The 17649-nt window shown below is 35.1% G+C and overlaps 1 protein-coding gene across 1 annotated transcript in view; it reads left to right on the forward strand.

The window, feature by feature from the left end:
• Positions 1 to 17649, forward strand: part of KPNA3 (karyopherin subunit alpha 3) — a 92707-nt gene that overhangs the window by 31568 nt on the left and 43490 nt on the right. Inside the window, exon 2 of the mRNA XM_081814902.1 lies at positions 12960 to 13004. Within this exon, the coding sequence (XP_081671028.1) occupies positions 12960 to 13004 (45 nt within the window). The remainder of the gene's footprint in view (positions 1 to 12959; positions 13005 to 17649) is intronic.

The raw sequence follows: 17649 nt of genomic DNA on the forward strand, positions 1-17649 counted from the left end.
TATGGATATATCACATTGTATTTATCCATTCATCAGTTGATGAAGGTTTAGGTTGTTAACACTTTTTTGCTATCGTGGATAACACTGCAGTGAACATTCATGTATAAGTTTTTGTGCAGGCATATGTTTTCCTATCTCTTGGGTATTTACCTAGGAGTAGAATTGCTATCAAATGGTGATTTGAGGGCGCCTGGGTGGCTCAGATGGTTAAGCGTCTGCCTTCGGCTCAGGTCATGATCCCAGGGTCCTGGGATCGAGTCCCGCATCGGGCTCCCGGCTCAGCAGGGAGCCTGCTTCTCCCTCTGACCCTCGCCCCTCTCATGCTGTTTCTCTCTCGCTCGCTCTCTAAAAAATAAATAAAATCTTAAAAAAAAAAATATGGTGATTTGATATTTAACCTTTTGAGGAACTGCCAAACTGTTCCAAAGTGGCCACGCCATTTTACAGTCTCACCAACGTGTATGAGAGTTCCAATTTCTCCACATCCTCACCAGTAGTTACCTGTCTTTTTCTTATTTTATCCATCCTAGTGAGTGATTGTAGTTTTGATTTGCATTTCTCTGATGGCTACTTTTGTTGAGCATCTTTTCATGTGCTTAGTCACCATTTGTTTATCATCTTTGGAGAACTGTCTATTCAGATCCTTTGCCCATTTTTAAAATTGTGTTGTCTTCTTATTGAATCAAAAGGGGTCCATTATATATCCTAGATTAAAGTCCTTTATCAGATATATGATTTGCAAATCTTTTCTCCCATGAGATGGCTTTTTAGTTTCTTGGGTATTATATATTCCTGTTAGGTGGTACATAATAATGTCATATTACCTCTTTTTGTGATACTACCAAGCTTTGATGATAACTGCCTGGATCCATTAATTTATTAACTGTTGTGAAGTGGTGGTATTTGAATTCTGTCATTCCTTCTTAGAATTTTGAGTTTGAAGTTAATGTTCTTTCAGCACATTGAAGATATGATTTCACCGTTTTTGGTTTCCATTGCTTTTCAGAAGTCACTTTTGTCATATGTTCCTGGAAACGTGGATGCCCAGTTGGTGGCAGTCTTAAAGAGTATCAGCACAATACCCTTTAGGTTTTGTTTTGGTTTTTGCTTTTTTGGCTTTTTTTTTTTTTTAATTATTTATTTATTTATTTGACAGAGAGAGAGCGAGAGCAGGAACACAAGCAGGGGGAGTGGGAGAGGGAGAAGCAGGCTTCCTGCCGAGCAAGGAGCCCGATGTGGGACTCGATCCCAGAACCCTGGGATCATGACCTGAGCCGAAGGCAGACGCTTAACGACTGAGCCACCCAGGCGCCCGCTTTTTTGGCTTTTGTTTGTGTGTTTGTTTTGTCCCAGAGCTATAGTTTTCAGTTTTCTAGCTCTATCACCTCTTGAGAAGGCAATTTTGTATCCTTATATAGTCTCCTACCTCCTTCTCCCCAAATAAAATGTATACATTTGCTTCAGTTGGTATATTTAGAAAAACAGAATTCCTAGCCCAGGGAACAGTATATAAATATCCATTTTACAGAGGATTTTTAAAATAACAGGTTTATTGAAATATTGTTTGTATATCATATAATTCATTCATTGTTAGTGTAAAGTTTGATTTTTAGTAAGTTTTACAATTGTGTAACCATCCCCTCAATCCAGTTTTAGAACACTTCCATCACCCTAAATCCTGCCCTTTTCTGAAATTATTTATTTATTATTATAAAGATTCTCAACCGGCAGTTGACATAGGCTTCTTTTTTTTCTTTTATTTAAGATTTTATTTTTAAGTAATCTCCACACCCAACATGGGGCTCACACTCACAACCCTGAGATCAAGAGCCGCATGCTCCACAGACTGAGCCAGGCTTTTCATAGCCCTAGAACCACCTGAAATTGCATGTCAGCAATATGTTCTATAGGTCCTGTGTTTAGAAAAAGTAAAATTTTAGTAAAATGACAATTATGAATTACAGTCAAAACCAAAACCATTCAGTGCATCTTGTTAAAGTGGTTCTGAAATTGTTCCTATGACTGAAAAGCTTTAGGAAAGAAAAATGTGGGGATATGCTGTTTAAAAAATAAAGTAAAAAGTAAATAAAAATTACAAAATTAAAAATTATAATTTCATAATAAAGTTACAGACCTGTAAAATATAACCATTTATAAGGCCCATCTGTAGTGAATAAAATCAATAGAGAATTTTAAAAAAATGTTTTTATTAACATATAATGTATTATTTGTTTCAGGGGTACAGGTCTGAGATTCATCAGTCTTACACAATTCACAGCACTCACCATAATAGTACCTACCCTCCCCAATGTCCATCATGAGAATTTTTTTAAAGTCTGTTTTCAGACTGTTGTGTTTTAAAGATAATCTGTTTTTCCCTGGCTGTTTTCAGGATTTCTTTTTTATTTTTGTTTTTTCCTTTTGTGTCCTGCAGTTTTACTGTGATTTCTTTTTATTTTCCTGCTTAGTGTTTGGCTTCTTAAACCTGTGGTTCAGTGTTTTTCATCAATTCTGGAAAGTTCTCAGCCAGTATCTCTCAAACATTGCTTCTGTGCAATGTCTCTGATGTCTTTGTGGAGCCCAAATAAGTACTGTTTGGTAACTTCTTACTATATCCTCTATGTTTTTTTGCCCTTTCTTCTGTAATTATAAAATTTGTGCTTCTTATATTTCATAATTGTTTCTTCTGACTTGCCTTACAGTTCACTGAATCTCTGTTAAACTCCATCAAATCTACTTATAAAACCCATCTGTTGAGATCTTAATTTTGGTTATAGTACTGTATTTCAACAATTTTTTTTTTTAAAGATTTTATTTATTTATTTGAGACAGAATGAGAGAGAGAGAGAGAGCACATGAGAGGGGGGAGGGTCAGAGGAAGAAGCAGGCTCACCGCCGAGCAGGGAGCCCAATGCCGAGCAGGGAGCCCGATGCCGAGCAGAGAGCCCGATGCAGGACTCGATCCCGGGACTCCAGGATCATGACCCGAGCCGAAGGCAGTCGCTTAACCAACTGAGCCACCCAGGCGCCCTCAACAATTATTTTTCATTTCTCAAAGTTCTGTTTGTTTTTTTCAAATCTGGCTCTTTCTTTCTTTCTTTTGTTTCTTTTCCTTCTTTCTTTTTACAGTAATCTCTATACCCAATGTGGAACTCAAACACACAACCCCAAGATCAAGAGTCACAGGCTCCATTGACTGAGCCAGCCATATGCCCCCAAATCTGGTCATTTCTGATCATTTCTTCTGGCTTGCTGATAATTTTAATTTCATTTTTCTATTCCTTGAATGTTTATTATAGTTATTTTATATTTTATAATTTAATTTTAGTATTCTAATTCCAAGGAGGGTGGACCTGTATTCCTAGTTGTCATTGACTCTGGTTATGACTCTCTTTATAGTGGTTTATTTTCTTGTATATTTGGTGACTTTTCCTTAATCCTGAGAACCTGATGGAACTGCTTTTCAGCAGAGAAGGTTTGCATCTGTTGAGGAACAGTCCATTTTGGCCATCTTGAGCGGTCGGGCTAAATGAGAAGTTTAGTTTTTTAACCCTGCGTCAGAATCTGGATTTAATTTCTGTTCCCAATGTGAATAGATTATTAACCTCAGACTTTTCCTTTCACATATTTACTTTTGACAACTTCCCCCATGGTTAATTTTACTGGCTCCTCTACCCCCTTAGTACTTATGTGAGTTTAACAATGCATTTAAAAAGTATTTTTTCCGTTATGGCTAGGATCCAGTTTAATGAAACAGAAGACTTCTCAAAAGTATGAGGTCTTCCAGAAGTGACATATTTTGTTACTAAGAAAGATGTATGCATAGTATTTAAAATAAATACCATCGGGGCGCCTGGGTGACTCAGTCGTTAAGCGTCTGCCTTCAGCTCAGGTCATGATCCCAGGGTCCTGGGATCGAGCCCCACATCGGGCTCCCTGCTCTGCGGGAAGCCTGCTTCTCCCTCTCCCACTCCCCCTGCTTGTGTTCCCTCTCTCGCTCGCTCTCTCTCTGTCAAATTAATAAATAAAATCTTTAAAAAAAAATAAATAAATAAAAATAAAATAAAAAATAAAATAAAATAAATACCATCGTCACATTCTCTTTCTCTCTCTCTCTCTCTCACTCACACACCTGACCCTAAGAGTAACAGTAACTCCTTTAAAACTAACAAAGTACCTAATCGTTCAAATTTCCAGTTATCTCAAATATTACATATTTTTGAACAGTTTGTTTGGATCAGTATCCAGATAAAGATCTGTAGCCTTACTCTGATTGAGTGAATTTGAAGTCTCTTTTTAAATCTACAATCTTTTTTTAATTCAGTTAGCCAACATATAGTACATCATTAGTTTCAGATGTAGAGTTCAGTTATTCATTAGTTGCATATAACACCCAATGCTCATTACATCATGTGCCCTCCTTAATGCCCGTCACCCAGTTACCCCATCCCGCCACCCATCTCCCCTCCAGCAACCCTCAGTTTCCTATAGTTTAGTCTCTTAATCTGTAATCTTTTAATCTCACTTTTTTTTGCCTTTTAGAGTGTCATTTAACATGTTTATTTGTCCTCTGTATTTTTTTTACAAATTGATAGTTGAATCTGGAGGCTTTATTTTGGGCAGAGGGGACAAGAGTACATCATATGTGATGGCTTTCTTTTCCATCAGGATGGCAGATAGTGTCTGATTGTCTCTCTCTGTAATGCTGACAGCCATTGAGGAACATTGCCTAAATTTATTATTTACTAGGAGTTGTAAATGGTGATATTCTAATTCTGTCCTTCTTTCTTTATTAGCTGGAATACTATTTTAAACAGAAACTTTCCCTTATTTATTAACTGGTTAGGTTACCCTCATGATAAAATTTGTTTAGGTAAAGGCAAAATGAGTGCTTGATTCTCTCCATTTATCAGTTTTCAGAACAATGAGGTGGTTCATTAGCACCTTCCAGTGATGACCAATATGGCTTTTTTTCATATTCTGAATTCATGAATTGAATCATATGTATGTTTCAGTTCATTGTGTTGTTGTTTTTTTTAAGATTTTATTTATTTATTTATTTATTTGAGAGGGGTAGGGTGGGAGGAGCAGAGGAGTAGGGACAAGCCGACTCCATGCAGAGCTCAGAGCCTGATGTAGGGCTCCATCGCACCACCCTGAGATCATGACTCGAGCCAAAATCAAGTTAGACATTCAACTGACTGAGCCACCCAGGTGCCCCCATCGTAGTTATTATTTTTATTGATACTCTAATTGACCATCCTTGACCAATTGGCGCCCCTTCAAGGTAGCTTCTGAGTGTTTTGGACAGATCTAGGAATTTTCAGTGGACAGATGTAGGAATGTTTTTAAAATGATGTATTCTGCATATATTGGTATTTCCAATTCAAATTCAGGACAGTAAGTAGGGTTTTACTAAACAACTTCTATCGTATATCTCTATCTCCTTTGTCCCAGGTTGAAATTCCTTGTTTTCTTTGATACCAGGGTTGGTAGAATTAGAGTATCACATTACTACTCATTTCCTTTGTTCCAAATACATACACAACAGTGTCAGAATAATAATCTCAATACTATAACCAGTAGTAGGATTACTGAAAATGGTATAGTTTCTTTGTACTTACCTTGTCTTTAGGGTTGACTGGGAGCATACAGTCAAATTACTATGTTGAAAAGTTATATGGGATAGTGTAACTGTGTCACCAAGTGAATATACACTTAGGTTAATTAATTTTTAAAATTCTTTTAGGAATTGCTTTTTTTTAAGTTTAATTTCATCATACATATATGTAATTCATTTTCATATAGTTCTGAAGTCAGAGGGTGCCTAGTTTCCTTTAGTTCTTCACCCTGTTTCCTTCCTATTCCTGTATATTTTTCTATGTGATCTGTTTTATTTACTATTTTTTAGTTTATTTTTGGTATTTTGGAAGGTTTGGTATTTTGGAAGGTTTGTATATTTGTTAAAGTGGTTAACTTTATTTAGTCTCCTCCTTTTAGTCATTATTATCTATTGATTCCCTATTATATGCATTATTGAAATTGGTTGTGACCTCTTTTTTCCCTTTTCCTCAGCATCTGATGTGAAGTATATCCTTTTTAAAAAAGGTTTTAAAAATTATTTTGAGATAGTTCTAGATTGATAGTTCTAGATTGACATGCAGTTGTAAAACATAATATAGAGAGATCCTTTGTACCCTGTACCCAGTTTCCCCCAATGGGAACATCTTGCAACACTATAGAAAAATACTGATATTTATACAGTCAAAATACAAAACATTTCTATCACCACAAGGATCTCTCATGTTGCCAATTCGTAGCCATGCTCCCTCCCTTTCACTCTGCCTCTCCTCAACCCGTGACAACCACTAATCTCTTCTCCATTTCTGTGATTTTATTGCCTTAAGAATGTTATATAAATGGAATCATATGGTATGTAACCTTTTGGAATTAGCTTTTTTTCTCTTAGCATAATTCCCTGGAGATTCATCCAAGTTTTTGCTTGTCTGAATAGTTCGTTCCTTTTTACTGTTGGGTAATATTCTGTGGCAATGTATAGCTTTGTTAAACTGTGAAGGATACCTGGGGTGTTTCCAGGTTGGGGTTTTTCTGAGTAAGATGGCTACAAACATTTTTGTACAGATATCCTATGAACATAAGTTTTCATTTCTCTGGGATAAAGGTCTAGACATGCAGTTGCTGAATACTATGGTTTTGCATGTTTTGTTTTTTAAGAAACTGTTTTCCTAATGGCTGTACCATTTTATAATCCCACTAGCAATGCATGAGTTTCTACACATCCTCATAAACATTTCGTCACGATTATTTATTTTAGCTGTTCTGATAGATGTGTAGTAATATCTCATTGTGGTTTTAATTTGCATTTCCCTAATGGCTAATAATATTGAACATCTTTTCTTGTGCTTATATGCCATCTGTATATCCTCTTTGATGAAGGGTATACACTTCATTTCTTTTGCCTATTTTCTAATTTAATTGATTTTCTGTTGAGCTTTGAGAATTCTCTCTATATTCTAGATACCAGGCCTTTAGTGGATATGTAGTTCACAAATATTTTTTTTCAGTCTTTAGCTTATCTTTTCATCCCCTTCCCATGGGGGGCTTCCTCAGAGCAATGTTTTTTAATTTTGATGAGGTCCAGTTTACCAATTATTTCTTTTATGCATCATACTTTTAAGGTCAAATTTAAGAACTCTTTGCCTAGCTCCAGAACCCAGAGATTTTTTTTCTGAATGCTTTATAGTTTTACACTTAAACACGATCCATTTTGTATTAATTTTTGTGTAATATATGAGACTTAAATTAAGATTCATACATTTTGTATAGCAGTGTCTACCTGTTCCAGCACCATTTGTTGAAAAGTCTGTCTTTCCTTTATTGAATTGCCTTTACCCTTTGTCAGAAATCAATTTGAGCATATTTGTATAGGTCTATTTTTTTTTTTATTCTGTTTCTTTGATCCACCAGTATCACACAGTGTTCATTATTGTAGCTATGTAATCTTGAAATTGGATAGACTGGTCCCTCCCACTTTATTCTTCTTTTTCAAAAATTGTTTTAGCTCTTCTAATTACTTTGCCTTTTTTTTTTTTTTAAGATTTATTTATTTATTTGACAGAGAGAGACACAGCAAGAAAGGGAACACAAGCAGAGGGGGTGGAAGAGGGAGAAGCAGGCTTCCCGTCAAGCAGGGAGCCCAATGTGGGGCTTGATCCCAGGATCCTGGGATCATGACCTGAGCCGAAGGCAGACGCTTAAGGACTGAGCCACCCAGGCACCCCATACTTCGCCTTTCTGTATAAATTTTAGAATAATATTTTCTGTATCTACAAAGAATATTATTGGGATTTTGAGAGGAATTGTGTTAAACCTGTGTATTATAGTGGGGAGAATTGACATCTTTACCATGTTGAGTCTATCAATCCATGAAACACAGTATATCTCTCCATTTTTTTAGATCTTTGAATGCTTTCATCAGTGTTGTGTAGTTTTCAACATGTATGTCCTATACATGTATTGTTAGGTTCATACGTAAGGTTTTTTTTTTTGAGAGATTATAAATGATACTGGATGTATTTTTAATTTTGGTGCCCATGTATTCATTGCTAGGATATAGACATACAACTGATTTTTGTATTTTTATGTTGTATCTTGTGACCTTGTTGAGCTGACTTATTATATCTACCTAATAAATCACTGGATTTTTTTTTTTTTTTTTTTACTGATGGCCAAAGGCATTTTTCTTTTTCTCTTTTTGGAAATCCATTCGTTTTTCTAATACATCTTGGTATTGGTTTCTCTCAGTTAATGTCCCAGGCATTGGTGTACTCTTTCAATATTTCATTTAAAGGCTTTTAGTTGTAGGACTTTTTTTTCTTTAATTGTAGTTTTTAGTATTTGCTTTATTTCATTGCTTTGGTTTTCTTCTTTGAGGTCTCCTTATTATAGGTATGTAGGATCTTTGCTTAGCTTTATTGTCACTTTCTAATATTTTCACCTTCATGTCTGTCTGTCTGTCTGTCTTTCTTTCTTTCCTTCCTTCCTTTTTTTTTTTTTCAGATTTTAAGTAATCTCTACACCCAGTGTGGGGCTCGAACTTACAACCCTGAGATCAAGAGTCGCATACCCTACTGACTAAGCCAGTCAGGTTTTCTCATCTTCATTTCTTTCAATTAAAAATTTATTTGCACATTCTTTATCTCTTAAGCATTATCTGTTGTGTATTGAATCTCATGACTGTTCTTGGTTAGGTTTCCTTTCTGAAATAATTTTTTTCTTTTACTTCAAATTCTTTCCTATTTTTAGCACCTGATTCTGAGTTTTTCTAATTCTGATTTAGAATGTTATTCACATTTTCTTGGATATAATCTTTATCTGTCTTGTAGGTATGGCTTTTTGATGGCAAGCTTTTAGTGTCAACATTCTGCTCCTTATTTTCCCATTTCTTATGGCATGTAATTTGATCTCAACCCTTTTCTGTTGTTCATTTACATTTCCTGAACTTTTTGGAGCAAGGGATTGGTCAGGATAGTTTTTCTAGCTTTACCACCCTATACCCCTCTTCTTCTGTGGATTTTTACAAAATGATAAGAAGTATTTAGCTTTCTGTGTTCTGAGATCGGTCTCTGTTTCATTAACCCACTTTTGTCTGGACCCTCCTTTTCTTTGCTTCGTTGTGCCTGTCTTGCTCAGTTGGGATTCTTCTCCCCCAAGTTCTTTTCAGTGCAGGGCTGTGCCCAGAAAGGGAGACTTCAGTCCTTAGTTTTCGAGTCTAGAGCCTTATCATACCTTACAGTGTTGGTGTATACAAAAAGATCTTTCCATTTGTAGCTATTTGCAAATTGCCTTTCTAAACTCGAGTGATTTATGATTTGGGGTTTTTCTGGCCGCAAGTCCTTCAATTACCTACCGTATTATTTCTGCTTTTCTGTTTCCTTCTGTATACATGCTGATACCATGTGAGTCCTATACTTGACAATTTGACCCAGATTCTGCATGTATTTGAGAATTCGTGGGGATACCTTGTCACTCAATCTTGTAGATTTTGTCCATGGGTTTTGGTTTGGGTGTCCTGGTGACTGTGTATGTGTGTGTGTGTGTGTGTGTGTCGGGGGAGATTATAGGACATTAAAAACTTAATTGAGAACTTTTATTCAAGAGAAAGACAACCCAAGTAGACTAGTAAGGAGGCTATTGTGGTGATCCAGGTGAGAGGATGGTGGTGTAGTCTAGGATAATGGCAGTGGAGCCAGAAGGTGTGAATCCTATTTTTGGTGACTTGTTGGATGTCAAAGAGTGAGAGACTGAGCAGACATGGCAGATCTCCTAAGACTGGGGTTCTTAGAACTGTTTGGATGGTGGTGCTTTTTCCTAATACTGGGAATATTCATGAAAGAGTAGTTTTTTGGGGGAACGTTTTTTGGGGAGGGGAGGAGTAAAGGGAGGAGAGGGATCAGCTATTATGGTATTTGTAAGCATGCTAAATGTGAGGCCTTGCAACAGTCTGTCCTCTACCCCCAAATACACATATAGACATATTTCATTTTTTCAGGGAGCGGTTTCTTGATTCCCTAATCAATGTCTCCTTCCGATACTGAACTTTATTTATTTTCTTATCTTAACATTTAACACATTTATATTATGCTTATTACTAATGTGTTTTTCACTAGACCAACTGTTGGCAAACTTTCTCTTAAAGGGACAGAAGGTAAATATTTTAGGTTTTGGGAGCCCAGAGACAAAAATAAGGATATTACATGGATACTTAATAGTATTTATAACATAACCAGCTAAAAGTGTAAAAACCATTCCTGTTCATTCCTACAGAAAACAGCCCATAAGATTTGGGCCACAGGCTGTGGTTTGCTGACATTGTACTAGACTGTAAATTCTATACTTGTCTCTCAGTTGTAGGCATAGTGCCTGGTGCATTTTAGATGTATTCAGTAAATTTTTGTTGAGTGAGTGAATATAGTACTTACAGATTTGGAGCTCAGGCAAGAGGACTGAACTAAAGATAGGTATTTGAGAGTGGTCATCAAATAGTAATTGAAGACATGAGAGTAGATGAGATCACTTGGGAAGAATGTTAGGGAGGAGAGGGCCCAAGATGGAGCCTTTTTTTGTAATTCAAACAGAGAACAGAATAAGTCATGACTAACTCAGTGGTACTTCTGTCAGATACATAGTAGTCAGTACTTGTTGCTGATTGACCTAAGTCATTTGGCTATTTTACACGCATATGGTTCTTTTGGGTGAGTAGGAGGCCTTTAACTATTAGAGATAGGTATTTTTTCCTTAGGAATTTTACTACCAGTGAGTTATGTTATAATAAAAGAAGCTTTAGAATTCTGCCGCTTACACAAGCATCTGTTAGCAAGCAGTTACCACCTTGTAATAAAACTTGAACTATAAGCATATACCACAAAGAACTGATTAGGATTAGATGACAAAATCCTCCAAGAAAGGGTGAGATACAGGATCAAAGGGAGGCCTAGACTCAAAAACTTCTCTGAAGACAGACTGCTGGACTTGCCAGATTCTTAAACTGCAAACAGATAAGAATCAAGACACATGTACAATATTCCTAGTCAATCTGTATATCTTGCACAGTTCCATTTCAGCAAGAAAAAAAGTTATTTCCAACATCTCTTATACTAATTAACAAACCATTGTCTAAATTCAGATGTTGGTATTTGAAGCACTTACTTAACTGGGAGCTAACTTCTGATATGGATGCTTCAGATGCTAACTAACTTACTTTGAAGTGTGGATTCCTAATTTAGGGAACTTTAGAAGTTGACTCACCACTCCTATTGATGCTGAAGTATTTTAGTGTGAATTACAGGATAGCATTAACTTGATCGTATTTTGTAAGGGATATGTTGCCTGATCATTTTTGTTGTGTGCCTGTCATCTTATTAACAGTCCATAAATAATTAAATGTAGTAGTTACTGCAATGAAAATATTTTTCCTTCTCAGTTCTAGTAACAGTTGGATTAGATAGTCATATAGGCAAATATTAACTGTAGTGCAGTTCTAATCTTCAAGTGAATCAAGACAGTTTAGAGTTATCAAAATAATATTGGTGTTTGAAAATTGCTCAACATTTATTACCATTCTATATGATGAATTTTACATGAAGCAGTCTGTATTCATCATATTAAAGTCAAAACACAGAAACATAGAATTAGATTCAAGGTTCTATCTTTCTACTCTTGAACCCTACTAGAGATAATAGTTTTATCAGTGCATCATTTCTTCACATTAAATGAATGCTACTAATTTGAATTTTGTTTGGCAGTTTTGTTTACATTTAATATATATATTTAAGCATAAGTTATATCTAGATTAATATTTCAGTATATTTTACCAACTTTATAATTTGATTTTCATGGGATTTTTTTCCTAAGAGAATTAATTTATCACTGCAATTTAAGAAAACTTGACAGAGATACCGTAACAAAAGAATTATTAAATAAAATAGTAGCATACTGAATCTGGCAATATATTAAAATAATAATATACCATGACCATGTAACCTTAATGTAGCCTTAAATCCAAAAACGTAAGTACCATACTTATATGTGTAATAAGATAATCCATCATATCAGTACATCAAGGGGAGAGGGGATATCTAACCATTTCCGTCATTCCTGATAAGACCATGCCTGATAGAGCCTCTCAGTAAACTTAGAAGGTTACTTTGCCTTTTGATACAAAATAGCTATCCCAAATTTATTTTCCTTTTCATATGGTTTTAAGGCCATGACAATAAGTTATTTACTTTTTTAAAATGTGAATCATTTGAGATAGATAATCATTGGTTGCAAACCTCAAAAACCAACTCTGGCCAACTTGAGCAAAACCATAATTTATTGGAAGGATATAGGTAGTTCATAGAATGAATAGGGACACCTGAGAACTGGGAATAGAGCAACTCCAGGGTATAGGTATTATTCACTATCTTGTCCAGATACTTCCTTTGGAAATTAATGTGCTACCCTTCTTTTATTTTCCTTTCCACTTTGCTCAAGGTTCAGGGGGAGAAGGTTCTGCTGGCATGGTTTCGGTCTCATGCCCTATTCAAAACTAGGAGAGAATGAGATACTTTAATAGGAGTTCAATCAGGGCAGTCCACAGCGGAGGGCATATAATTCCCCAAAGAAACCTGGGTGCAGTTAGGAAAGGGGAATGGATTCTAGGCAGCCAAGTCCCACCTCCCCACTCCCCACAAAATTAACCAACAGATATCCAGTAAAATAGACAGGAGTTTTTAAACTCCATGGTTCATTTAAAATCTAAAACTGACCAGTCCTTAAAACTTAACAATAAATTACTTCTAAAAAATTTTTAAATATTAAATGCCTTAGGCCTTAATTTATCTACTAGCAGTATTAATATTCAGTACTTATGTATTCTTTATTTTTCCTTTTAGACAATGCGAAGACACCGGAATGAAGTGACAGTTGAACTACGAAAGGTAAGGGTGATTGCATTTAAGAGAAAGTAATTAGGAGGTTTTTCTGATTTTAAAATTCTGTATAACTTGAATAATGAAAATACTGTAGCAAATTAGTGGTCATCCCTAAATCACACAGCATAAAAATATATCATTAAATAGTTAATAATGGTATATACTTACAACAGCTTTCATTTATTGAGGTACTGCATACTGTGTGAAGTATTTTAGTTCCCGCATTGAAATTCTCACATCTGATGAAATTAGATACTCTTCTGTTTTGTTTTGTTTCTTAATATCCTCTTTCTTTGGGCTAAAAAGGTTTCCTCCACCTTCTTCACGTAAAAGTTACACGTACTTGTTAAAGATACTTTAGAAAAATAAAAGTAAAATAACCTTTTATCTTACCAGTTAAATGAAACTGCTGTTAAAATTTATTGTATTTTCTTTTGGGTTTTTTTTTTGAGGACTTTAGAGTTAACCTTCATGAGATTCTGTATTCATGCAAGTTCATTTTATTTGAAGCAAATATTTTAATTGCCAATCAAGAAAATACACATAACTAATTCTCTGTATTACATGACCATTAAAAAAACAGATTTTGAAATTTATTTCCAAATCTTTGTGTTCATCTTAGGTTAGATCCTTTTCTTGATCTTAATTCACTCCTGAAATTCCTATATTAAATTACCATCTTGAAACTTTTCAGTTTTGGAGAGAAGGAAGGTCTTGATTCTGAGAGTAACACTCTCCCTATTACTAAAACTATAAATAGACCTGTGCGTTTATTTATTTAGTAAGTATTTATTAAATACCTACTTTGGGTCATGAATTTTTACCCAGCATCAATATTATGCTCATTGGTATAGTATATAGTTCCTGAAATTGATTTTCCTATACTCCCTATGTACCCCCCCACCCAGTCTTTAGTACAGTTGAAAAATGCTTGCTAATTCCAGTGTTCTTTCAACTCCTTAACCTCTTCAAAGATACTTACAGATTAACAACAGTGATTTGGCAATCATATTTTCAAGTTTTTTCAGATCCTTGGTTCATTTGGACCAGAGAAGTAAACTAAGCCTTAGCTTAATAAAGAGAGTGAGGTGAGCTCCTTGCCAATCTTAACACTCAGACCTAGCTTCTTTTTTTTCTTTTTAACTTTTATTAGCATATAACATACATAGAAAAAGGTCAACACATCTTAAGTGTACAGCTTGATGAATTTTCACAAAGTGAACACATCTGTATAATAAGCTCCTAGATCAAGAAAGAGAACATTACCTGTATTCCAAGGCTCCTTCCCAGTTACTCCTTTCCCCCAAGGGTAACCATTATCTTGGTTTTTAATATTATAGATTATTTTGCATAGTTTGAACTTTATATAAATAGAACAGTAAGTGTGCTTCTGTGTCTAGTTTTTTACATTCATGTAAAGCTCATTATCCTCAGTAGAGACAGTAGGAGTAAAACATCTGTAACATTATACCAGCTATCCCCAGATGTGAGCCTTTACTTTTCCCTACATTTCATGCTTGGAAAACAACTCTAAAACTTTTGTGTTGGTCCTGGTGTTATTCAGAATCCTCCTCTTATTTTAAGCTTTCTAGCTCTTCTAATATGCTTATAAATTCAAGCTATTCATTTGTATTTATATTTGGCTATTTGTTCCTCCTTTTATAGTTGTGCTGTCTTCTGTACTTAATTTATAGAATTAAAATTTCTTGCTTGTCAGAGTACATCTTTTTAAATATCCATTTTGATTACCTTAGAGTCCTCTTCGCTCTTCTTTTTCTTCCTAGATAACATTATTTCCATTTCAGTCACTAGGATTAGTTCCTAGAAATCCTTATAGAAGGATCAAAAATGAAATTAAAGAAATCTCAAGAAATTCCTTACTTCACACTTCAGAATTCCCTGGTTAAGCAGCAGAATGTGAACCATTCCTGAAACAAAGCCTAAACTTCAGACCAAGCTTAATTGATTTTGATATGATTGTACAGAGGTGTGGAGAGCCCTTCAAGAGAAGATTCCTTTACTCTTTATAGTCAGTGTCTGTCTCTACTTCTAGTCTTGCTGTCTTTGTAGCTCCATTGAGGAAAAAATCCCAGCATTGTTGTTAATGATATTGAGATTCTTGAAAAATACAAGAAAGCTAGTTTCCAGAGTTTCATAGATTAGCTCTACCCATTTGCATTAGATTGTAATCTTTTAAAGTGAGGGTGATAACCACACTCCCCCACCCCAAGTACTCTCAAGTCACTCTCCCAGCCTATCCCTAAATGCCTAGTCAAGTTCTGGACCAATAGCTGGTACTTATTAAATGCTAATATTCAAGAATTAAATTGATTATGATATCTTAAAATTTTCTGTATATTTAAATCATTTATTGAACTTTGAAAAAATCATTTATTGAACTTTTAAGACAAATACGATAGAGACAAAGCAGTACTATTCAAAAGTCCTAATCTGTGCCAAATTAGGGAGCTTATGTCAAAATATTAAACAAGGGACTGCTTCTTTTACCAAAAAATCCTTCTGCCTAAATAAATAAATAAATAATGGAACTAAACAATGTGTTTCGTTTCATAGTTGATTTCTGGCACAAGCTTCATATCTTGTAGCAGACCTGTAACAAATTGAGAAATTTTAGCCAGTTCAGGGATCATACTTTGAATAACACAGTATCTGCTCTGTCAAATTAAGAATGAAATCTAATTATTAATGTGTACTGTTTTTACTGGCCTCACATTCTTTTTTTTTTTTTTGAACTTTTTTGTCTTCTTTTACCTCCTTGATATCTTACTTTCCTATTTAAGTAAGTACTTTTGCATCAACACTTACACAGAAGTCTGTACTTCTGTTTTATATCATGTTGTAAACAGAGTTACATAGGAGTTAAATAACTTGCCTAAAATCACACAGCTGATACGCCTCTCAAGGTAAATGTTTGTTGAGTGAATAATGCCTCATTCATGAGTTGAAAATCAGTCCAAAACCTGCCACTGGCATTTTTAACTTTAGCACATTATATTAAACTTTATATAATCTTCTCTTGGTGATTGATCAGTGAGATATTCCATTAGGATTTTATTGTCATTAGATCTGGGGTAGGGTTGGTTAAGTTCTTACATAATGAAAAACACCACCAAAATGCCCTACTTGACTAATCAGATACAGTATAATTGTTTTAATTGTCTGGCCTTTTAGTAAAATATCTTTTTAAAAATAGCCTGAATTCCTCTTTATCAACAAGATAATAAAGAAAATTCATATCATATTCATTAATACAGAAACAAAATCCAGCACTCATCCTGATAAAACTCTAAATAAATTACAGATAGAACTTGCTCAACTTGATAAAGAACATCTGCAAAAACCTGCAGCTAACATCATAATTAATGGTGAACATTAAGTGAAAGCCGAATGCTTTCCCCCTAGGATCTGAGAACAAGGCAAGGGTGTCTGCTCTTATTGCTCTTATTTAATACAGTTCTGGCAATTCTAGCCAGTGCCATAAGTCAAGAAGAATAAATAAAAGGCATTTAGTTTAGAAAGGGAAAAATAAAATTGTCCCTTTTTGCAGATGACATGAATGTCTATGTAGAAAATCCTAAAGAATCTACAGAAAAGCTCCTCAAATTAGTAAGTTCAGCAAGGTCACAGAATATAAGATTAACACATAAAAGTCAATGGCTTATATATGCTAACAGTGAACATGCAGAAATCAAAATTGTAAGTACAATACCATTTTTTAAGATTTTATTTATTTTTTAAATTTCTTTAATTTAAATTCAGTTAATTAACATATAATGTATTATTGGTTTCAGAGGTACGGATCTGTGGTTCATCAGTCTTATATAATACCCAGTGCTCATTACATCACATGCTCTCCTTAATGTCTATCACCCAGTTACCCCATTCTCCCACCTCCCTCTCCTCCAGCAACCCTCAGTTTGTTTTTTTTGTTTTTTTGTTTTTTTTTTAATAGGAAACCGGCTTTTTACTTTCTTTTTTTTTTTTAAAGCTTTTATTTATTTATTTGAGAGAGAGAATGAGATAGAGAGAGCATGAGAGGGGGAGAGGGAGAAGCAGACTCCCCGCTGAGCAGGGAGCCCAATGCGGGACTCGATCCCGGGACTCCAGGATCATGACCTGAGCCGAAGGCAGTCTCTTAACCAACTGAGCCACCCAGGCGCCCCTTCAGTTTATTTCTTATGATTAAGTCTCTTATGGTTTCTCTCCCTCTCTGGTTTTGTCTTGTTTTATTTTTTCCTCTCTTCACCTATGATCCTCTGTTTTGTTTCTTAAATTCCACATATGAGTGAGATCATATGATACTTGTCTTTCTCTGATTGACTTATTTCGCTTAGCATAATACCCTCCAGTTCCATCCACATCGTTGCAAATGGCAAGATCTCATTCCTTTTGATGGCTGCATAATATTCCATTGTATATATATACCACATCTTCTTTATCCATTCATCTGTCGATGGACATCTTGGCTCTTTCCACAGTTTGGCTATTGTGGACATTGCTGCTATAAACATCGGGTGCACGTACCCCTTCATATCCCTACATTTGTATCTTTGGGGTAAATACCCAGTAGTGAAATTGCTGGATCGTATGGTAGCTCTATTTTCAACTTTTTGAGGAACCTCCATACTGT

Source organism: Leptonychotes weddellii, chromosome 3 (assembly GCF_054177405.1).
Source record: "Leptonychotes weddellii isolate Sample4059 chromosome 3, ASM5417740v2, whole genome shotgun sequence".
Classification (NCBI taxonomy): domain Eukaryota; kingdom Metazoa; phylum Chordata; class Mammalia; order Carnivora; family Phocidae; genus Leptonychotes; species Leptonychotes weddellii.